The sequence below is a fragment of the Ranitomeya imitator genome, chromosome 1 (assembly GCF_032444005.1).
Source record: "Ranitomeya imitator isolate aRanImi1 chromosome 1, aRanImi1.pri, whole genome shotgun sequence".
Taxonomy (NCBI): domain Eukaryota; kingdom Metazoa; phylum Chordata; class Amphibia; order Anura; family Dendrobatidae; genus Ranitomeya; species Ranitomeya imitator.
The window spans coordinates 1,143,043,420-1,143,068,208 of NC_091282.1; the positions used below are offsets into that span (position 1 = coordinate 1,143,043,420).

Here is a 24,789-nt window from a genome sequence, read left to right on the forward strand (position 1 = left end):
ACTGGGGGAATCTACCTTTTTTCTCTCTATGTCGCTGCCTTTTATGATTGTACAATATCATAGTGGGCCAACAGTAAAACCCGCAAGGGTGAAAGAAACAAAACGCTCAGTTGAATAATAAGGAAATTAACATATTGGGCGCCAGTAATTTCAGTTGCCTGTTTCTCCATAACGGACTGGAAAAAATAAAAAGGCAAAAAATGTTTTGATCTACATTCCTGCTACTACTGTATGTGCAGTAATTCACAGATTTAGCTACAATTTGTGAAAGGTGGTTGTTCAGGCCAGGGGAAGTTTCGTCAAGCACTGCAACTTGTCAAAGCCTAATGGCTCATTCACACGTCTGATTTTTCCACGTGAAGAGAAACAAACCGATTTATTCTGATCAGAGATTGGTTTGTGTACCATCCATTTTTCTCTACGTGGAGAAAAACAAACAAACAACTTTCCCTTGATATTTTCCGTGAACCACTTGGAAAACCTAGCACTAAGTTCTCTAACTATATAAAGAAACAAAATTGGCAGAGAATCATAGGCATGAATGTTGCCACATATTGTAATGTGACTTGTTAATCAAGTTCGAATTGAGCCCTTGAGCTTCCTAATGACGAAACGCCTTGATTTGACAAGAGCAGGTTTAGAAACCTAAATCCCACCTGCATAACGTTATGGTGGCTCGAAACCTAATAACAGGTTCCCTTTAAAAGCAAATATTGCCACACAAAAAATAGGAACATCACAGCCCCGTGTAACAGTAAGATGGCTACCAAAGACGGTGACAACTTCCACATGCCATTAGTGCTGCAACAAAGCTTCAGAGACTTTTACATCACAAGTTCCTACAACTACAACCTCCAGGACTGACATCAGAGCAGAAGAACAAACTAATCCCAGCAAAGCCATGAGATAATGTAATGCCCACACAAACATGGACACAAAACATTGCACAACATCACATACTTGCTTCAACAATGTGAGCAGCCGCTTTTTTTCCGGGGACACTGTTGACACAGCTTCTTGATGTCACAGAAAAATCACCAGATGAATGTGAACTATATATACACAAGTACAAGCATCTGATGGATGGCGCTTACCCAACAAACAACGAACCAAGTAGCATTCATGTTAACAAGGGGCGTAACATGAATTTCTTAGACCTCAATGCCAAGAGGACTTGTCTAACAAGAGACACGTAATAAAATGTGTCCACCAAGGCGATTATATAATTGTTCTGAAGTTCCCTTTCAACACCATTACTGATTTTATGGAGGAAAGCCAGGCCAGCTGCTGCAGGAAAATGCAATGCTGCATGGAGACCCCTGAGATGAATGATCATCCATGTAATACAATAACGGCGCCAACAAATTGTCCCCATAGAGCAGTTCTCTATTCCGATTCATAGAAGAGGTCCTAAGCAGATGACATCTCTCCTAAGAAGTCCAAGAGTCATAATCTTTAACAAGTCCTGCTTAACATCTATGATCTTTTGGAGCCTTTAAGCCCACCAAGCTTAAATAGCTGTCAGATGAAGGATGGTTTGGCTGAACATTTGGCCAGAAGCCATCTCGACCTTCTCCCGGATGGATGCTTATCTCCACCAACAATAGCATGTCTGAGGCCCCCATACACATTAGACTGTTGGCCAGTCCTGTCACCATCGGCAGGTGTGGGTGACATTAGTCTAATGTACAATGAGGGGCTTTGGGTTCCAGAGCTGGGCTAAGTCTATAACAAATACACCACCTATCGCTAACCACTGACAACTGTGGCCACAGTTATGACCAAACAAAATATACCTCTGTCCTATCCCAATTAGGTAATATACAGAATTTCAGCTCAACAGTGCCAATCCAAAAAAATACCACTGATATTAAATATTAACTTTAATTAGCTCAGTACAATAACCATCAGAGCCAACGCACCTATCCACAAGGACACCTATGTATCCACTGATATCCTAGTAGGATTTTGGTGATTGATCGTAAGTGTTGACCACGTGGCTTAGTGGCCAGCCCTTAGGACTCCTCACCTACATGTTTCACACCTAGGGATGTATAGTTTGCTTATTCTTGCGTTGTGGCTGTATTATACAGGAAACTCTTAATTTTGTATTCTGAAATAAGATGTTTGCGCTTTATGACTTATCTTAGGTCTCTTGTAGAAGGACAGGCTTTATCACAACATTAGCAGGTTCGCATAGGCCACCTGTTCAGCTGAGACTGGAGGTAAGGGCTAGTTGTAACACAAACCTATGTCTTTTTAAATATTTTTCTGTTGTTTTTAGTTTTGTGATTTTATGCATGCATGCTCTTTTGCGTTTTGTGAAGTGGAAATTCTGTCACCATCTCAGGTAATCCAGAGTTGAATGCCCATCTTTGGTTTTCAGGTCCGTTTTTAATTGTAAAGGAGTATTACATGGACCCCCTCTGCTTACACAACTGTGTTCCTCAGAGCACTCTTAAGGGGTTTACAGTGGCTTGTGAAAGTATTCACCCCCTTGGCTGTTCACCTATTTTCTTACATTACAACCTGTGGTTAAACATTTTTGTAATCTGATTTGTGTGTGATGCATCAGCACTAAATAGTCAAAGTTATTGAAAGGAAGTGAGAGAAATATAGGCAGAAATTACATTTATAGGACCAAATAACTAAAAATTATCATGTGAATATGTATTGACCTCTTTTGTGATGAAGCCCCTAAACATTTCTAGTGTACCTTTATAAGTCACATGCTAGGCTGGTTTCACATTTGCGTCTTTGTGCGCAGCGTTTGATCCACATAGATCCTCATGCGTCATGCATACATACAGTATATTTAACATGGTGTACGCATGGATATGGGTTTGCATGCATTCGCAACATGTTGCATTTTTGGAGGCGTCAAAAATCTGTCAAATATGCGCAGGCATGCGCATGCGGATGAGTGCGGGAAAACAATGCATTACTGTCTATGGGAACGCATGCATATGCAAGGACATGCGTACGCATGCGTTCAATGCGCTTGCGTACTTTGGACTGCCCATGTCCAGGAACTGTTTTGAGACACGGCCTTTGAGACACGCTCTCCTGGTAATATCAGACGCATGCGCATAATCAACGCAAACGCAGGCAAAAACGCATACAAACGAAGCATTTTTTTTGCCGTCATGCGTAAGCTGATGCAGATGAAAAATGCTGCGTAAACATGCGTTTGCATGCGTTTTGGCATGCATTTGCGCATGCAGATGATACGCTGCGCATAGAAACGCTAATTTGAACCTAGCCTTAGTGACAGGACGTCCACCTGTGTGCAATCTAGGTGTCACATGTCTGTCAGTATATACTTTACCTTTTCTGAAAGGCCACAGAGGCTGCAACACCATTAACAAGCGGCACCACTAACCAAACACCATGAAGACCGAGGAGATCTCCTAACAAGTCAGGGGCAAAGTGGTTGAAAAGCACAAGTCAGATTTGGGTTATAAAAAAAAAATATCCTAATCTTTGATTCTCCTCCGGAGCACCATCAAATCCATTATCATCAAATAGAAAGAACAATATACCACAACAAACCTGCCAAGAGAGGGCCGCCCACCAAAACGCTCAGCCTGGGCAGGGAGGTCATTAATCAGAGAGGCAGCACAGAGACCAAAGGTAACCCTGAAGGAGCTGCAGTGTTCCCAAGCACAGACTGGAGTATCAGTCGATACGACCACAATAAGCCGTACACGCCATAGAGGTGGCATTTATGGAAGAGTGGGCAGAAAAAAGCCTTTACTTAGACACAACAACTGTAAGGCTCATTTTGTTTGCCAAAAGACATGTGGGAGACTCCCCAAATGTATTGAGGAAGGCGCTGTGGTCAAATGGGACCAAAATTTAATTTTTGGCAACCAATGTAATCTCTATGTCTGGCGTCAAACCAACACAGCTTATCACCCTAAGAACAACATCCCCATAGAGAAACATGGTGGTGGCAGCATCATTCTGTGTGGATGCAGTGGCAGGGAAAATAGTCTGAGTTAAGGGGAAGATGGACATTGTGAAATACAGGGATATTCTGGAGCCAAACATGTTTCAGTCTGTCAATGATTTGAGACTGGGACAGAGATTTACCTTCCAACAAGATAATGACCCAAAGCACACTGCTAAAGTAACACTCGAAATAATTTTGGAGTGGCCTAGTCAAAACCCAGACCTTAATTCAACTGAGAATCTGTGGTCAGACTTTAACATTGCTGTTCCTTAGAGGAAACCATCTAACATGAAGTAGCTGGAGCAGTTTTGCCCTGAGGAAAGGGAAAAAAAAATCGCAGTGGCAAGGTGTGGAAAGCTCATAGAGACTTATTCAAAGCGACTGGCAGCTCTAATTGCCGCAAAGGGAGGCTCTACAAAGTACTGACTTTATGGATGTGAATAGATATGCACACTAAAGTTTTCAGCTATTTTGTCCTATTTGTTATATTCAGCGGCAAAAAGAAAAGCAGCACTAACCAAATCCTTACAGCTTTAAAATCCTTTATTCCATTTTGTGGGGACGCACACCACACATCTCCACAACTCACCTGAATACCGTCAGCACAAAAAGGAATAAAGGACTGTCAGGCCAGTCTCACGCGTCCAGATAATTCCGGTACCGGAAAAATCGGTACCGGAATTATCCGTATCCATGTGTCCGTGTGCTCCCGTGGTACATCAGCGTGGCACACGTGCGGCACACGTGTGCCGACTGGGTACCACACGGAGCATGCAGGAGACAGGGCTAGAGATAAGCGGCCTTAAGCTGTAAGGATTTGGTGAGTGCTGCTTTTCTTTTCCCCTTTGAATATCATGTATATCAAATCTCCGCATATGCATCACCGCAATTAATCCTTATGAAGTAGCTACAGTTTGACGAGATAAAACACGAGCCTGAGCATCTAAAGACTGGTGCCTACACACTTCTACTCTATTGTCCTATTTATTGTTTGCGTCACAAAATAAAAAGGAAACCAAATGCTCACAGTTGTAGGCATGTTCTTTACATGAACTGATGCAAACAATAAAAAAAAAAACACAAGCCACTATATCTCCTGTTGGGGAAATCATTATTAATGAGCCAAAGGAAGTGAAAAAAAATAAATGAAAAATACATCCTAGATCATCGGCGCAACTCCAAAGTCAGCACTGCAGCCAATCAGCAGCAGCATTTATATCTTGTCCAAGCTCAGCCAGAAAAAAGAAAAAAAAAGTGAACAAAATTGGAACACTAAAAGAGCTCACATGATGCCCCCTCTGGATGTTGATGCCAGCAGACTGGCAGAGGAAGGAGCACTGACTTTGGAAGAGCGGTTCTCTTTCAGGGGGTTACTATCGATTTTCTGACTTTCTCGGGTTCATTAATTAGGGGTTGTCCAGTAATGGACTGCCCCTATAAGGACATTACTCCAGCAGTGGACTCTTTTTCTGCAAACCTTCATATTTTCAGCCTGATGAAGGACATAGTCAGAGTAGCTCTGGACTGAGTAGGCCTGGATTTGTGGCTTTTAGACAGTAGTCATGTGAATGTGGACCTTCAGCACTCGCGATTGTGGTGACAATTGGCCACCATGTGCTACCCAGTCGTTCAATTCAGCAGGAACAGTGTATAGTGGGCATGCTTAGCGCTTACTAGCTTAACCCTTTGAGTTCCTCTATATAAAAAGCTTAGATCTCGGATGAGTCACTTGATAATAGGCTTCACAGAATATCCTTATTTTAATGGTGCCTCCAGTTTTCGGTCTCTAGTTTACTGAAGTGAACTGTAGTTTTTGTTATTAATAATGGACAAATGATGGAGTCATGCACTGTAGCAAACATTTAGTGACTAGATGGTTTGACCAGAGGAGGTAATTTTGGTAGACCAAAGCAAACTAGATTGCTCAGTTTATGTAGACTGGCATGGTTAATGGTACCAGAACTTTGCCCAATCCATCCACTTACGGTAACTATAAAATCTTCGGTTGTGCTGGCATGTCTACAAAAGGTACAAACCTGGTCCAGCCAGGTCTCAAAATGACATTTCCATATAGTAGTACATACAGTAATACAGCTGAACTATTACATGGGACACTTACATTTCAGAGCATTGAAGGCCAGTTCATAGGACCACCTTTGAGATTTTTCATCCTTGAATTCTGGTGCAGCTCGCTCTTTGTCAGAACCATAGTTAATCAGGATTCGGTCAGGGGGTTTCTTTCGATAAATACCTTGGAAGATCTTGCCGGCGTTGATAAATACCCCATCAGGATAGTTCATGGTTTTAGTTATGGAGTCTGTAGGGTTGAACTCCGGCATCTTCACGGAAACTGAACTTGACATGTTCAGGTCAAACGTATTTCGGAGGTTTAGTATGTTTGTTTAGCAAGTGCCTAAAAATATAATCAAAAGGTTAAAATAACCTCAACATCAATCTACAGCTATCCAGCTATTGTGAAACTGCAACTCACTGCAAACAAAATGGCTAAAGAGACCCAAGGTTTGCGACCACGGCCTTAGAGGAGTATATACTGTACTATGAAGGTCTTTTCATAATGAACATTTACGTTTTTCCCCCCTCTTTTTCCTCCAAGAGCTATCGTATTTTATTTTTTGGTCAATATGGCCACATGGGGTCTTGTTTTTAGCAGGACGAGATGTACTTTTGTAATGACATCACTCATTTTATCATGTGGTATACTGGAAACCGGGGAAAGCATTCCAAGTGCGTTTTCAAATGGCAAAAAAAGTGCAATTTCGCAATTGTTTTTTTATTTACCATGTTCACTATTCCGTAAAACAGACCTGGCAATATGATTCTCCAGGTCAGTACAAGTCCACAGATACCAAACATGCATATTTTTAATTTTTTTCTGTAGATTTGTAAAAAAATAAAATAAAAAAATGTAGCTTCTGTCACCATTGTCTGAGACACAAAGCGTTTTCAGTTTTCAGAATCTGGGGCTGGGTGATGGTTTATTTTTTGCGACCCGTGGTGATGTTTGTACTGATACTGTTTTGTGGTAGATTTCATGTTTTGATCGCCTCTTATCCCAATGTTGAAGAGGCCAAAAAAAGTATTTCTGGAGTTTAGATTTTTTTCTCGTTACGCCATTTATCGATTGGATTAATTTTATATTTTGATAGATTGGACTTTTACAAATGCAGCGATGTCAAATGTGTAGTTTTTTTGTTTTATTTTTAAGGGTAAAAGGAGGGTGATTTGACGTGTTTGTTTTTCCATATTTATTTTATTTTATTTTTACTTTTACTGAACTTGCGATCATTTGACTGACTGTACTGTACATAGCAATGCAGTAGCACTGCAATGTTGTCACGATCCATTTTTGGATTTGTGACAGCTCTGACTCTGCTTTAGTTTAAACGTTGTTTTTTGCTTTCATGCCAGCAAGGGTTAATGTCAGTTTTCCTTGCGGCAAGCTGCTAAGTTGCTAGGTCAGCTAATGTGGGTGGTGACCACTCCCACTATCCTTTAACCCCTCTGTGACCTTAGACGTACTATCCCGTCGAGGTGCCCTGGGCTTATCTGACCCTGGACGGGATAGTACGTCATAGCCGATCGGCCGCGCTCACGGGGGGAGCGCGGCCGATCGCGGCCGGGTGTCAGCTGCTTATCGCAGCTGACATCCGGCACTATGTGCCAGGAGCGGTCACGGACCGCCCCCGGCACATTAACCCCTGGCACACCGCGATCAAAGATGATCGCGATGTGCCGGCGGTGCAGGGAAGCACCGCGCAGGGAGGGGGCTCCCTGCGGGCTTCCCTGAGCCCCCCGCAGCAACGCGATGTGATCGCGTTGCTGCGAGGGTCTCCTCACCTCCCTCCCTGCTCGAGCCCCGGATCCAAGATGGCCGCGGATCCGGGTCCTGCAGGGAGGGAGGTGGCTTCACAGAGCCTGCTTAGAGCAGGCACTGTGAAGGCTGCAGCGCTGCATGTCAGATCAGTGATCTGACAGAGTGCTGTGCAAACTGTCAGATCACTGATCTGTGATGTCCCCCCCTGGGACAAAGTAAAAAAGTAAAAAAAAAATTTTCCAAATGTGTAAAAAAAATAAAAAAAAATATTCCAAAATAATGAAAAAAATATATATATATTATTCCCATAAATACATTTCTTCATCTAAATAAAAAAAAAAACCAATAAAAGTACACATATTTAGTATCGCCGCGTCCGTAACAACCCGACCTATAAAACTGTCCCACTAGTTAACCCCTTCAGTAAACACCGTAAGAAAAAAAAAAAAAAAACGAGGCAAAAAACAACGCTTTATTATCATACCGCCGAACAAAAAGTGGAATAACACGCGATCAAAAGGACAGATATAAATAAACATGGTACCGCTGAAAGCGTCATATTGTCCCGCAAAAAAAGAGCCGCCATACAGCATCATCAGCAAAAAAATAAAAAAGTTATAGTCCTGAGAATAAAGCGATGCAAAAATAATTATTTTTTCTGTAAAATAGTTTTTATCGTATAAAAGCACCAAACCATAAAAAAATGATATAAATGAGGTATCGCTGTAATCGTACTGACCCGAAGAATAAAACTGATTTATCAATTTTACCAAACGCGGAACGGTATAAACGCCTCCCCCAATAGAAATTCATGAATAGCTGGCTTTTGGTCATTCTTCCTCACAAAAATCGGAATAAAAAGCGATAAAAAAAGTCACGTGCCCAAAAATGTTTTCAATAAAAACGTCAACTCGTCCCGCAAAAAACAAGACCTCACATGACTCTGTGGACCAAAATATGGAAAAATTATAGCTCTCAAAATGTGGTATTGCAAAAAATATTTTTTGCAATAAAAAGGGTCTTTCAGTGTGTGACGGCTGCCAATCATAAAAATCCGCTAAAAAACTCGCTATAAAAGTAAATCAAACCCCCCTTCATCACCCCCTTAGTTAGGGAAAAATAAAAAAAAATGTATTTATTTCCATTTTCCCATTAGGGCTAGGGTTAGGGCTAGGGTTAGGGCTAGGGCTAGGGTTAGGGCTAGGGTTAGGGCTAGGGTTAGGGCTAGGGCTAGGGTTAGGGTTAGGGCTAGGGTTAGGGTTAGGGCTAGGGTTAGGGCTAGGGTTAGGGTTAGGGCTAGGGTTAGGGCTAGGGTTAGGGCTAGGGTTAGGGTTAGGGTTAGGGTTGGGGCTACAGTTAGGGTTGGGGCTAAAGTTAGGGTTAGGGTTTAGATTACATTTACAGTTGGGAATAGGGTTGGGATTAGGGTTAGGGGTGTGTCAGGGTTAGAGGTGTGGTTAGGGTTACCGTTGGAATTAGGGTTAGGGGTGTGTTTAGATTAGGGTTTCAGTTATAATTGGGGGGTTTCCACTGTTTCGGCACATCAGGGGCTCTCCAAACACGACATGGCGTCCGATCTCAATTCCAGCCAATTCTGCGTTGAAAAAGTAAAACAGTGCTCCTTCCCTTCCGAGCTCTCCTGTGTGCCCAAACAGGGGTTTACCCCAACATATGGGGTATCAGCGTACTCAGGACAAATTGGACAACAACTTTTGTGGACCAATTTCTCCTGTTACCCTTGGGAAAATACAAAACTGGGGGCTAAAAAATAATTTTTGTGGGAAAACAAAAAGATTTTTTATTTTCACGGCTCTGCGTTATAAACTGTAGTGAAACACTTGGGGGTTCAAAGTTCTCACAACACATCTAGATAAGTTCATTGAGGGGTCTAGTTTCCAATATGGGGTCACTTGTGGGGGGTTTCTACTGTTTAGGTACATTAGGGGCTCTGCAAACGCAATGTGACGCCTGCAGACCAATCCATCTAAGTCTGCATTCCAAATGATGCTCCTTCCCTTCCGAGCCCTCCCATGCGCCCAAACGGTGGTTCCCCCCCACATATCGGGTATCAGCGTACTCAGGACAAATTGGACAACAACATTTAGGGTCCAATTTCTCCTGTTACCCTAGGGAAAATACAAAACTGGGGGCTAAAAAATAATTTTTGTGGGAAAAAAATTTTGTTTTATTTTTATGGCTCTGCATTATAAACTTCTGTGAAGCCCTTGGTGGGTCAAAGTGCTCACCACACATCCAGATAAGTTCCTTAGGGGGTCTACTTTCCAAAATGGTGTCACTTGTGGGGGGTTTCAATGTTTAGGCACATCAGTGGCTCTCCAAACGCAACATGGCGTCCCATCTCAATTCCTGTCAATTTTGCATTGAAAAGTCAAACGGCGCTCCTTCCCTTCCGAGCTCTCCCATGCGCCCAAACAGTGGTTTACTGCCACATATGGGGTATCAGCGTACTCGGGACAAATTGGACAACAACTTTTGAGGTCCAATTTCTTCTCTTACCCTTGGAAAAATAAAAAATTGGGGGCAAAAATATAATTTTTGTGAAAAAATATGATTTTTTATTTTTACGGTTCTGCATTATAAACTTCTGTGAAGCACTTGGTGGGTCAAAGTGCTCACCACACCTCTAGATAAGTTCCTTAGGGGGTCTACTTTCCAAAATGGTGTCACTTGTGGGGGGTTTCAATGTTTAGGCACATCAGTGGCTCTCCAAACGCAACATGGCGTCCCATCTCAATTTCTGTCAATTTTGCATTGAAAAGTCAAACTGCGCTCCTTCCCTTCCGAGCTCTCCCATGCGCCCAAACAGTGGTTTACTGCCACATATGGGGTATCAGCGTACTCAGGACAAATTGGACAACAACTTTTGAGGTCCAATTTCTTCTCTTACCCTTGGAAAAATAAAAAATTGGGGGCAAAAATATAATTTTTGTGAAAAAATATGATTTTTTATTTTTACGGTTCTGCATTATAAACTTCTGTGAAGCACTTGGTGGGTCAAAGTGCTCACCACACCTCTAGATAAGTTCCTTAGGGGGTCTACTTTCCAAAATGGTGTCACTTGTGGGGGGTTTCAATGTTTAGGCACATCAGTGGCTCTCCAAACGCAACATGGCGTCCCATCTCAATTTCTGTCAATTTTGCATTGAAAAGTCAAACTGCGCTCCTTCCCTTCCGAGCTCTCCCATGCGCCCAAACAGTGGTTTACTGCCACATATGGGGTATCAGCGTACTCAGGACAAATTGGACAACAACTTTTGAGGTCCAATTTCTTCTCTTACCCTTGGAAAAATAAAAAATTGGGGGCAAAAATATAATTTTTGTGAAAAAATATGATTTTTTATTTTTACGGTTCTGCATTATAAACTTCTGTGAAGCACTTGGTGGGTCAAAGTGCTCACCACACATCCAGATAAGTTCCTTAGGGGGTCTACTTTCCAAAATGGTGTCACTTGTGGGGGGTTTCAATGTTTAGGCACATCAGTGGCTCTCCAAACGCAACATGGCGTCCCATCTCAATTCCTGTCAATTTTGCATTGAAAAGTCAAATAGCGCTCCTTCCCTTCCGAGCTCTCCCATGCGCCCAAACAGTGGTTTACTGCGACATATGGGGTATCAGCGTACTCAGGACAAATTGGACAACAACTTTTTGGGTCCAATTTCTCCTGTTACCCTTGGTAAAATAAAACAAATTGGAGCTGAAGTAAATTTTTTGTGTAAAAAAGTTAAATGTTCATTTTTATTTAAACATTCCAAAAATTCCTATTAAACACCTGAAGGGTTAATAAACTTCTTGAATGTGGTTTTGAGCACCTTGAGGGGTGCAGTTTTTAGAATGGTGTCACACTTGGGCATTTTCTATCATATAGACCCCTCAAAATGACTTCAAATGAGACGTGGTCCCTAAAAAAAAATGGTGTTGTAAAAATGAGAAATTGCTGGTCAACTTTTAACCCTTATAACACCCTAACAAAAAAAAAAATTGGTTCCAAAATTATGCTGATGTAAAGTAGACATGTGGGAAATGTTACTTATTAAGTATTTTGTGTGACATATCTCTGTGATTTAATTGCATAAAAATTCAAAGTTTGAAAATTGCGAAATTTTCAAAATTTTCGCCAAATTTCCGTTTTTTTCACAAATAAACGCAGGTACTATCAAAGAAATTTTACCACTATCATGAAGTACAATATGTCACGAGAAAACAATGTCAGAATCACCAGGATCCGTTGAAGCGTTTCGGAGTTATAACCTCATAAAGGGACAGTGGTCAGAATTGTAAAAATTGGCCTGGTCATTAACGTGCAAACCACCCTTGGGGGTAAAGGGGTTAAATAGTCACATGATGCATCAGCTGACTGTTGGCGATAGAGTTATTCTATGTAGACCAGCCCTGGAGTGTGCAGCTCTCTGGTGTCAGCTTTGTATCAGCTACTTCTGGAGTTCGGAGTCCTGTTTCCATGTCCTCTGAGGTGTGGAGCTTGACATTTTCCCTGTCTCGTGCTTGTTACTATCCCCTGTGTTTGTATCATTTGCAATGGTGTGGCTAGCTTCCTTGCCGGCCAGTGCACTAGCCAGGGTTAAGTGAGGTGACAGCTAGGGACCAGGTTCATGACGGGACAGCTTCGGTGGACGACGGAAGGGGAGTATATAACTTTTTTATTTTAATTATTTTTTCACAGGGATATGTTGCCCACACTGCTGTATACTATGTGGGCTGTGTTATATACTACATGGCCTGTGTTATATACTACATGGCCTGTGTTATATACTACGTGGCGGCTATATACTACGTGGCTGTTATATACTACGTGGCTGCTATATACTACGTGGCTGCTATATACTACGTGGCTGTCTGTTACATACTACGTGGCTGTGCTATATACTATGTGGCTGCTATATCCTATGTGGCTGTGCTATATGCTACGTGGCTGTGGTATATGCTACGTGGCTGTGCTATATACTACGTGGCTGTGCTATATACTACATGGGCTGTGCTATATACTACATGGGCTATGCTATATACTACATGGCTGCTATATACTACGTGGCTGTGCTATATACTACGTGGGCTGTGCTATATACTACATGGGCTGTGCTATATACTACGTGGCTGTGCTATTTACTACGTGGCTGTGCTATATACTACGTGGCTGGCCGTGACCTATCAGTGATATTGCCGCGGGATTTAAACACTGCTTCAGTGATTAGTCGTGCCCGGCCAAACGCGACCAATCAGCGAAACGCAGTCCGACCGCGAACTGGTGCTGGATTTCAACCACGTTTCGCTGATTGGTCGCGGCCAGCCGGGCACGACCAATCAGCGATATTGGCGTGGAATTTAACCCCCACTCGCAGCGCAATGTACATACATACATACATATTCTAGAATACCCGATGCTTTTGAATCGGGCCACCATCTAGTTTAATAATAATAATAATAATGCATAAGTTCCCTGTGTACATTTAGTAAAAAAGAAAAATATGCGCTACATGATTTAGTTAGACTTTTCTATTATCCTCACCGCAGATAAGGCTTTTTTTAAACAATTTCTATGCCATACGTACAAAAGTTTCCAACTCTGCCATGATGGACATCTATGAAAGGTTTTGTGGCACTGAAAATATTATATTTATTATCTGATGTATTTGCAATTATCTGGGATTCTTCTCTTTAAAGGGGTGAGTTGTACATCTCATGTGTAACAAATTACATATATGTTACAATTAATGTAGTGCTAGAAAATCCATTGTATTTTTTGGTATATTTACACATCTAGCCTGGATTTTTATCTAAGGAACCCGCTCTTTGGAAGCCATGCTTTTTTCACTCTGCTTGGATTATATAGACTAAAAGGTAAATTGTCATCTATAGTAACCGCTCGTCATAACACAATCTTGCATCCACTCTCATAATCATTTCTAGTTTTAGATCCTCAATAAGAACAGGTCAATATTTTAGGACTGTATTTAATCATATTTAACTTACATTTTACGTTATCTTTTTAGATTAAATACAAAATTAGATAAAGGAGAATTTTTATGAAGATTTCTCAAGTGCTGGTTTACAATGAAACTTCATTACTCTTGGATGACTAGTCCAAGGCAGATCCCTGACAGCTTGCCCACGCATTGCTCTCGTTGGCTGATAAGATTCTGCCTCTGGGTGAAGAGGGAAGACCGACCTGTCGGGTATGGGGAGTGGGGCAAAGAGAAGTCCGGGTCGACCTGCCTTGGACTGGTAAATCACAGACATATAGGGGCTAATTCATCAGATTTCGCGAAAATTCTAGTGTAAATTACTTTGAAAAGTTGCAAATCAAAAAATGTTGAGAGTTGTCGATTTCACAACAGTTTCTCCTAGTTCCATAAAAATGGGCAGAGCTGGGGTAGCCCAGGGGCGTGGTGGAGGGCATGATGAGTTGTGGCATTCTGTACATTAGAAATCTAACTCCAGTCAAAGACTGTGGAGTGTTCCTGGCAGTGGTTTTGTAAAGAGTCTCTGGATCTTTTGGATAGATCTGGTCACAGAAGCATATCCCCTTTTTATAGTTCACAACTGTTCTTCAAGCCATTATTCACATAGTCAAGGGGAAGGGGTGAAGAGGTTAACAAGCATTGTTTCATTATTTAGTTTATTCTTCAATGTTTGCAACAAACTGCATGGCCTGATATAATGTGTAATCAACATATCGGCAAACATCATTGTTCAGTACTCCTGCATCTCTGTTTTGCAAAGATAACAGTACGAAAAAGTGTAGGTGCTGATATGAAAGGGAACCTGTCACCCCGGTTTTTCAGTACGAGATAAAAATACTGTTAAATAGGGCCTGAGCTGTGCGTTACTATAGTGTATTTTGTGTACCCTGATTCCACCCCTAAGCTGCCGAAATAACTTACCAAAGTCGCCGTTTTCGCCTGTCAATCAGGCTGGTCAGGTCAGATGGGCGTGGCGACATCGCTGTATCTTCCCCCAGATCTTGCATATATTTCCGTTGGTGGCATAGTGGTTTGCGCATGCCCATCTTCTGAATCCACTGGGCAGGAGAAGAAAAAACGCGCGATCGGCGCTATTTCCCTGGTGATCTGTGGAGGCGGCCATCCTCCTGAGGCCACGCGTGCGCATATGGAGTCCTCTGCTGCCCGGGGCTTCAGGAAAATGGCCGCGGGATGCCGCGCATGCGCAGATGGAGATCACGGCGGCCATTTTCCTGAAGTTGAGATGCGAACTCGACTTCAGGAAAATGGCCGCCGCGATCTCCATCTGCGCACGCGCGGCATCCCGCGGCCATTTTCCTGAAGCCCCGGGCAGCAGAGGACTCCATATGCGCATGCGCAGCCTCAGGAAGATGGCCGCCCCCACAAATTACCAGGGAAATAGTGCCGATCGCGCGTTTTTTTTTCTCCTGCCCAGTGGATTCAGAAGATGGGCATGCGCAAACCACTACGCCACCAACGGAAATATATGCAAGATCTGGGGGAAGATACAGCGATGTCGTCACGCCCATCTGACCTGACCAGCCTGGTTGACAGGCGAAAACGGCGACTTTGGTAAGTTATTTCGGCAGCTTAGGGGTGGAATCAGGGTACACAAAATACACTATAGTAACGCACAGCTCAGGCCCTATTTAACAGTATTTTTATCTCGTACTGAAAAAACGGGGTGACAGGTTCCCTTGAAGTAAAGAACAACCATTCATCAATTTACAAATATCAATTTAACCTACAAGAAGAGTCAACATTTCGGACACTTGACCAACTGAATAAAGAAACACAAATTCTAAAGTCAAAATATAGATAACAGCCTGTGCTTCCAGGCTTACTGAAAATAGACGTCTGGATAATTAAGATAAAATGCTGTGTCGTTACAGGTAAGCTTTAGAAAAATTGCATCAGTATATTCAGCTACAGCCTACTCTTTCAGAAATGCAGTGGTGACTGGTCTAATAAAAAGCACTGGAATTATGTGAAATCCGCAGCGAAGAACCCTGATTTAGACTTGCAGGATTGCTGGGAGGTCACAATGATTTACAGCTCATCCTGACGATGGTACTTCCAGCTTCGCCACACCAGCTGCAATTGGGATTTCAAATGAATTGAGGGCCCATAAATGTCATGGCACATACATTTATAATCTTGCCAGATACCATTGGCATCATGGCATGGAGAGAAACAGATTCCTACTTCTGCTCCAAAAAGCTTAAAATAGTAAAGAAAGAAATTCCTGACTGGCTAACAAAGTGTACACTTGTAATTCTAAGCAAATCTCAGCCTTTTGTGATGCATATAGAGTGGTCTCTAAGGTTACAATAGTAATTTAATAGGGGACGACCTTGCAAATTGAAAACATTGTACCTTGAGACCGTAACTATTAATTGTTTCTGAAGATAGAAAAATGAAAACACAAAATAAAAAAGATTAAAAGAAAATTATTCAGAAAACTAATACACAGAAAGCAAGTTCTTACATGTAAGCAACAGAAGTAGCTGCTGGAACCTGAGGAAGGAGTGCACAGAAAAAATAAAAGGTGCAGCTCATCCTGGCAAAGGTAGAGCATAGTACAACAAAGATAGCAATCAGAGCATTATGTTGTATGCAGCACAGGTAGAGAGAAGTAGAGTGCACGTAGTGCATGTAGGGAGCAGTAGAGTGCACGTAGTGTATGTGGGGAGCAGTAGAGTGCACGTAGTGCATGTAGGGAGCAGTAGAGTGCACGTAGTGCATGTAGGGAGCAGTAGGGTGCACGTAGTGCATGTAGGGAGCAGTAGAGTGCACGTAGTGCATGTAGGGAGCAGTAGAGTGCACGTAGTGCATGTAGGGAGCAGTAGAGTGCACGTAGTGCATGTAGGGAGCAGCAGAGTGCACGTAGTGCATGTAGGGAGCAGCAGAGTGCACATAGTGCATGTAGGGAGCAGTAGAGTGCACGTAGTGCATGTAGGGAGCAGTAGAGTGCACGTAGTGCATGTAGGGAGCAGTAGAGAGCACGTAGTGCATGTAGGGAGCAGTAGGGTGCACGTAGTGCATGTAGGGAGCAGTAGAGTGCACGTAGGGAGCAGTAGAGTGCACGTAGTGCATGTAGGGGGCAGTAGAGTGCACGTAGTGCATGTAGGGAGCAGTAGAGTGCACGTAGTGCATGTAGGGAGCAGTAGAGTGCACGTAGTGCATGTAGGGAGCAGTAGGGTGCACGTAGTGCATGTAGGGAGCAGTAGAGTGCACGTAGGGAGCAGTAGAGTGCACGTAGTGCATGTAGGGGGCAGTAGAGTGCACGTAGTGCATGTAGGGAGCAGTAGGGTGCACGTAGTGCATGTAGGGAGCAGTAGAGTGCACGTAGTGCATGTAGAGAGCAGTAGAGTGCACGTAGTGCATGTAGGGAGCAGTAGAGTGCACGTAGGGAGCAGTAGAGTGCACGTAGTGCATGTAGGGGGCAGTAGAGTGCACGTAGTGCATGTAGGGAGCAGTAGAGTGCACGTAGTGCATGTAGGGGGCAGTAGAGTGCACGTAGTGCATGTAGGGAGCAGTAGAGTGCATGTAGGGAGCAATAGAGTGCACGTAGTGCATGTAGTGAGCAGTAGAGTACACGTAGTGCATGTAGTGAGCAGTAGAGTGCACGTAGTGCATGTAGTGAGCAGTAGAGTGCACGTAGTGCATGTAGTGAGCAGTAGAGTGCACGTAGTGAGCAGTAGAGTGCACGTAGTGCATGTAGTGAGCAGTAGAGTGCACGTAGTGCATGTAGTGAGCAGTAGCGTGCACGTAGTGCATGTAGTGAGCAGTAGAGTGTGTGCTGTTCCATGTATATTCCTCAGTTTCCATGTATGTTGTTATATTTTACTCTGCTGCCACCCAATGGCCTTTTTTCTGTATGGCAGCTTGTTTTTCATGTATTTCTTGTGGGCATGTCTTACATCCGGTTCAGGGGTCAAATCTTCTCTTCCTCTGGCAGCCATTTCCAGTTTACTTTCTGTTGTGAGAGGACGTGCTTTTGAACTGGGCTTAGGAAGGCATCAGTCTTTCGACCACTCTCTCATGCTGCTCACACTTGCAGACACACTTGGTGCTACATCTTACTGTACCCTGTCTACCCTGCATTTCTGGAGAAGTTCTGTATTACCAGTTATCGGCTGTATGTCCAGATCTACAAAATAAACAAGTCTGGATTACACAATCCCTGGAGTGCATCATCTCTTCTGACGCTGAGCAGCATTGGTCCTGTCTGCCTCATATCGAGGAAATACGAAGGTACGACTCTTTCTCTCACAACTCTTATTAATCTGCGACACCTTCATTCGCCTCATGTGGGGACAGAACAGTCGAAAGACTGCCTTGAAGCCCGGCCAGAATCACCCTTATATCACTATTCACGTGCCCGCTCTCTGCCCGCTCACATACTGCAGCCCTGCTCTGCTAAGAAATCTCCTGCAGCATCACCTCAGACTGCATTGTACATAAAGACTCTCTGTGTATTATACCACACTGCTGCAGATCGTCGGACCGCAGAACCCCACAATTCTCCAACAACACCTTGGGAATCTTATCAGGGGGTCGCAACTAAGCTGCACCGCAATTTCCAGCCCCCAATTCAAAGGTTCAGTTTCTTAAAGGGACAGCGCACCTTAAATCAAAATGGCCGAAAAGGACCTTCCACAGTTCCCCAATGCTGAAACAGAGCAAATACAACCTGATACTGTCCATTATGAAGACCAGGAAGCAGAGCCCGCTTCCACAGCAGACCCAGATGCACGACCAGTACGTTCCATCAAGCCAACATTAAAGGTCCTCGAGAATTACTGTTCCACAAGGGATGAGTTCAATGACAACTTGGACGACCTATGGGAACGAGTCGCCTCCCTTATGTCAAGCGTCCAACGCCATAAAAATGATGCAGCGGGTTTACAGGACACTATAAGACAGCTAGACGTGGCCCACGGCAGATACAAGAGACTGTCCGCGAAGTATGCTGCCTTCCTAAAAGAATCTAAAATCGACGAAGCCCTATCAGAGTTTAGCAAGGCAGATTCCACAGACAGAGAAAGGGACGCCGCCGTGCAAGACGCCAAAGATAAAGCGGAGCTTCGTATCACCCATCTGCAAGAAACTAGATCGCACAGGTCAGCCTCGTCTAAACACTCTGCTCGGTCATACAAATCATCCTGCTCAAGAACTTCAGCCCTCAGCGACAGAATCCTAGAGGCCCGTTTAAATGCAGAGCGGTCCAAACTAAGACGTTCATACACCGAAAAGAGAGCAGAAGCAGAGGCTAGAGCAAAGATTCTTCAAACAGAAATGGAGGAAGAAATTGCATTAGCCGAAGTAAAAATACTCGAGCAAGCATTGAAGCAAAACCTCGACCCAATTTGCCTGCCACCACAGGAAGAAGACGACCCAGCTGTTCGTACCAGAGACTACGTGCAGAAACAGATACCTGCAGCGCACACCTTCTCCAGTGACGTTCAACCCAACATTGCGGAAACGTCCAAGTCAGCCCAACCTATTGTGCCAGTATCGCCCACAGCCCCTACAGAGACCCAAGACCAACGCCGTGATGTACCCCCTCAGGAACAATCATCATCGCAAGACGACCACAAGGCACACTCCAGCCCGCCTCCACAGTTCAAGCAGCAGTCATCGGAATCTCTAGAGGTTAAACCACAGCTCAACCCTGCAGCGACATCATTCTACCCAGGAACAATTCACCCTTCCACGCCACACGGCTTATACGCCCGAGGGGCACCACAAGCTAATATGGTAACAAGGAGTGAAGGATCAGACATGTCCGAGTTTGCCAGGTTCATGGTGAGCAGGGAGCTAATCAGCACTAGCCTCTCAAAATTCGACGACTGTGCAGAGAACTACAGAGCCTGGAAAGCAACCTTCAAGGCCGCCATTGCTGATCTCAACCTATCCGTGGAGCAGGAGCTCGACCTCATGGTAAAATGGTTGGGTCCTGAATCCACAAACCATATCAAGAGTCTTAGGACCGTCTATGTGGGGCAAGCTGAAGCAGGTCTCGCTGCTGCCTGGCAGAGACTCGAAAGAACCTACGGCAGCGCTGAAGCCATAGAAAAGTCCCTATTCAAGAGACTGCAGAACGTTCCAAGGATCAACCTTAAGGAAGCCCACAAGCTTCTGGACTTAAGTGATCTGCTTATGGAGCTGGAACTTGCTAAAAGAGACCCTCGTCTGTCTGGACTGTGCTACCTGGACACTGCCCACGGGGTGAACCCGATCATCTCAAAGCTGCCACACAGTCTGCAAGAGAAGTGGGCAGTGTGCGTCTCCAGGTATAAAAGGTCACATGACGTCACCTTTCCTCCGTTCATTCAGTTCTGCAAGTTCATTGACGAACAAGCCCAAATGAGGAACGACCCTAGCCTCGACTTCCTGGAGTCTAACACTGCAGCTCCAGCAACACCTTCATCGAGGTATGAAAGCGTCGCACATAGACGCAAGGACTCAAGGAACAGTGTAAGCGTCAGAAAGACTAACCTGCCATCGCCTGCAATACCTGCCGACAAGCAGTACACTATTCCGTCGAGGGATAAGTCTTTCAATCGTGAGTGTCCCATTCATAAAAGACCACACTCACTGAACAAATGTAGAGGCTTCAGGTCCAAAACCATGCAGGAGCGCAAGAAAATCCTCAGCGAACTTGGGATATGTTTCAAATGCTGCGCTTCATCAGAACACATGGCCAAGGACTGTAAATCTGCCATTAAGTGTGAAGAGTGTCATAGCGACAGACACCCATCAGCCTTGCACCCAGGCTCAGTCACCAGCGATCCAGCAGTCGCAGTTACCTCTGGTCCCGCTACAAACCATGGCGGGGAGCCACAGAATCACGCCAAGTCCACCACAGCTGTGTCCTGCTCATGCTCAGAGGTATGTGGGGAGAATCAAAGTGCTAAATGCTGTGCCAGGATATGCCTAATCAGAGTCTATCCAGAAGGGCAACCAGAGAAGGCTGTAAAAATGTATGCCATCATTGACGATCAGAGCAATCGATCCCTAGCTGGACCTAAGTTCTTTGAAGCCTTTAGAATCAAGGGACCAGCAACGCCCTACACTCTGAATACTTGCTCGGGGCGCATAGAGACTAGCGGCAGAAGAGCACAAGGTTTCATCGCTTCTCCTGTCAATGAAGACGTAGAAATACCCCTACCTACGCTAATTGAATGCGATCAAATACCAGACCAAAGGGATGAGATCCCTACCCCGGAAGCTGCTTTCCACCAACCACACTTAAGGCACCTAGCCAGCGTTATCCCACCTTTGGACACAGATGCTGAAATCCTACTTCTGCTCGGCAGAGACAATTTGAGGATACATAAGGTCCGCCAACAGTGTAATGGTCCTGACTACGCCCCCTACGCCCAGAGACTTGACTTGGGGTGGGTAGTCATAGGAAATGTATGCTTGGACCAAACAGGAGTCCATTCCTTTAAGACGTACGTACGCCGAGACGGGCGCACTACCTTCTGCAAACCATGTCCTCATCACTATGAGGTGAAGGAAAAGCTTCCAGATTCTGTACAGCTGCCTGATGTTATCCCTTCTCCCTATGCAGACGACTTGGGAAAATTGGTGTTTCATACCACTAAGGATGACAACAAAGTAGCCCCATCTATGGAAGACAAGGAATTTGTCAGGATAATGGACAATGAGTTCCTTAAGGACGAAACCAATCACTGGGTTTTCCCCTTGCCCTTCCGAGCTACCAGGGTAAGGCTCCCGAACAATCGTGAACAAGCCTTGTCCAGATTTAACTCTCTCCAGCGCACGCTAAGCAATAAACCGGAGATGAAAGAACACATTGTCACCTTTATGGGCAAAATATTCCATAACAACCATGCGGAGCCAGCGTCTCCCTTAAAGGAAAACGAGGAGTGCTGGTACCTACCCTCATTTGGAGTATATCACCCGAAGAAACCTAAACAAATTAGAGTTGTCTTTGATTCAAGCGCCAAACATCAAGGCGTATCTCTCAATGATGTCCTCCTCACAGGTCCTAATCTGACAAACAACCTAGTAGGAGTGTTGATGAGGTTCAGGAAAGAGCCCATTGCCATCACCGCCGACATTGAACAGATGTTCCACTGTTTCATAGTCAGAGAGGACCACAGGAATTTCCTCAGGTTCCTGTGGTACAAGGACAATGACCCCAGCAAAGAGATGGTGGAGTATCGCATGCGGGTGCACGTATTCGGGAACAGCCCTTCACCCGCTGTGGCAACATATGGCCTGCGGAGAACCGCACAAGGAGAGTCCGAGTATGGAACAGACGCCAGAGACTTTGTAGAGAAAGACTTCTACGTAGATGATGGACTAAAATCTCTACCTACAGAAGAAGTTGCAATCGACCTACTCAAAAGGACCCAACATATGCTGTACCGAGCTAAGCTTAGACTGCACAAAATTGCCTCAAACAGCCCAGCTGTCATGAGAGCCTTTGAGTCAAGCGACCACGCACCTGGATTCAAGGACATAGACCTGGGACCAGACCGTCCGCCTGTGCAGAGAAGCTTAGGCCTGAGGTGGAACCTGTCAGCCGACACCTTCGGATTCCAAATCAACTGTGCAGACAAACCATTCACTAAACGTGGTGTCCTGTCAGTGGTAAATAGCCTGTATGACCCACTGGGATTCGTAGCACCAATTACCATACAAGGTAAATCCCTTCTGAGACAGCTGTCCGAAACTGTCAAGGACTGGGATGCCCCACTACCTCCTGATAAGGAAATAAAATGGGAAACCTGGAAGCAGTCTTTGTGTGCCTTGGATAAAATCCATATAACGAGATGCTACGCTGGAATCTCACTTGCTGCTAGCACTAGGACGGAACTCCATGTGTTCTCGGATGCATCCACGGAGGCCATTGCAGCTGTTGTCTACCTGAAGGTAACGGGATCTGACAATCAAGATCATGTTGGGTTCGTTTTCGGCAAAGCTAAGTTGGCTCCCAAGCCTGACCACACTATTCCCAGGCTGGAACTCTGTGGGGCTGTGCTTGCAGTAGAACTCGCAGACTTTATTCAGCATGAGCTGGACACTCACATAGATGACGTACAATACTACAGTGACAGTAAAGTTGTCTTAGGTTACATCTACAACCAAACAAGGCGCTTCTACGTGTACGTCAGTAACCGCATTGAGAGAATAAGAAGGTCTTCCAAACCTGAACAGTGGCACTATATCTCATCTGAACTTAATCCAGCCGACCATGCCACTAGACCTATGTCTATAAATTCCTTTGCTAACTCTTCTTGGCTTTCAGGTCCAAAGTTTCTGCTGGAACAGAAGGGAAGTGAATGTGTTCAGGAATTCTTCAGCATCCAGGATCCGGACGATGATCCAGAAGTCCGCTACGAGGTCAGTGCTCTGGCCACGAATGCAAAACCAACCTCCACCCTCGGTTGTCAGCGCTTCGAACGCTTCTCCAATTGGATGAAACTCGTCAGGACTATTGCAAGGTTAGTCCACATTGCGAGATCTTATCACAATTCACATGGAGACAAAGACTGTCATGGTTGGCACGTCTGTCAAAAACCACTCTCTGCTGAGGACATTTCTCACTGTGAGTCTCTTATAATACTTTATGTCCAGCAGAGTGTATTCAGTACCGAATGGGAATGCTTATACCACAAACAGCAGATCCCTCCGAAAAGCCCCATTGCCCATTTGAATCCACTAATGGACAGCTTCGGTTTGCTGAGAGTCGGAGGTCGATTAAGTCGAGCCAAGCTAGAGTTTTCAGAGCAACATCCTTGCATCATTCCCAGTAGACATCACATCACCGATCTACTGATTCGGCACTTTCATGAAAAAACTGAACACCAAGGCAGGCAGATCACAGAGGGCAAGATACGGTCTGCGGGACTTTGGATCGTAGGCATGAAAAGACGTGTAGCGGGATCAATACATCGCTGTGTGCAATGTCGCAAAACTAGAGGAAAACAGGTACATCAACAAATGGCTGACCTACCCTTCGACAGACTGAGCACCGAACCGCCTTTTACCTACGTTGGCCTAGACGTCTTTGGGCCATGGATGGTATCTGCACGCAGGACTCGTGGAGGTCATGCCAACAGCAAACGTTAGGCCGTACTATTCACTTGCATGAGTGTCCGTGCCGTTCACATAGAAGTGATAGAATCTATGGACACATCCAGCCTGATTAACGCTCTTCGGCGGTTTCTAGCGATCAGAGGACCAGTGAAACAGTTAAGGTCCGACCGCGGAAGCAACTTCATCGGTGCATGTCGAGAGCTGGATATTGACATCAAGCCAATTCAGGATCAACTGGCAGAAAAAGGTTGCACCTGGATCTTCAATCCTCCGCATAGTTCTCACATGGGAGGTTCCTGGGAAAGGATGATCGGGATCTCACGCAACATCTTGAACTCTATGCTTATGGACATAAACTCTTCAAGACTTACGCATGAGACCTTGGTTACTCTTCTGGCTGAAGTTTCTGCCATAATCAACTCAAGACCCCTTGTCCCAGTGTCAATGGATCCTGAAACGCCAACTATTCTTACGCCGGCTACTCTTCTTACCCAAAAGATCGGGAACCCGCTAACAGTCAGTGGAGAGTTTACTCACGCAAACTCCTACCAGAAGCAGTGGAAACGCGTACAGTACCTCGCCAATTACTTCTGGAACCGATGGAGAAAGGAGTATCTTGTGGTTCTGCAAGGAAGAAGAAAATGGCGACAGAGTAAACCGAACTTGAAGGAAGGAGATATTGTGTTAATGAAGGAACAACAAGCTCAAAGGATTGACTGGCCTATGGGAATCATTAAAAAGACTTTCCTTAGTGAAGACGGTAAGGTCCGGAAGGTGGAGCTGAAAGTCCTTAGGAAAGGTGAACCTAAGTCATTTCAGAGGCCTATCCACGAGCTCGTACTGGTACTACCAAATCGAGGACATTCCGGTAGGATAAACTATGAACAGAACACTGCACTACTATTTGTCCATTGGATTACAG

The 24,789-nt window shown here is 44.5% G+C and overlaps 1 protein-coding gene across 3 annotated transcripts in view; it reads right to left on the bottom strand.

Annotated features, from left to right (window-relative positions):
- The window catches only part of NSUN7 (NOP2/Sun RNA methyltransferase family member 7), a 111,782-nt gene that overhangs the window by 64,459 nt on the left and 22,534 nt on the right, over positions 1 to 24,789 (bottom strand). For all 3 annotated transcript variants that reach the window (XM_069744558.1, XM_069744557.1, XM_069744556.1), the window contains exon 2: positions 6,075 to 6,368. In XM_069744558.1, coding sequence (XP_069600659.1) covers positions 6,075 to 6,318 — 244 coding nt within the window. In that variant the 5' untranslated portion in view covers positions 6,319 to 6,368. The remainder of the gene's footprint in view (positions 1 to 6,074; positions 6,369 to 24,789) is intronic.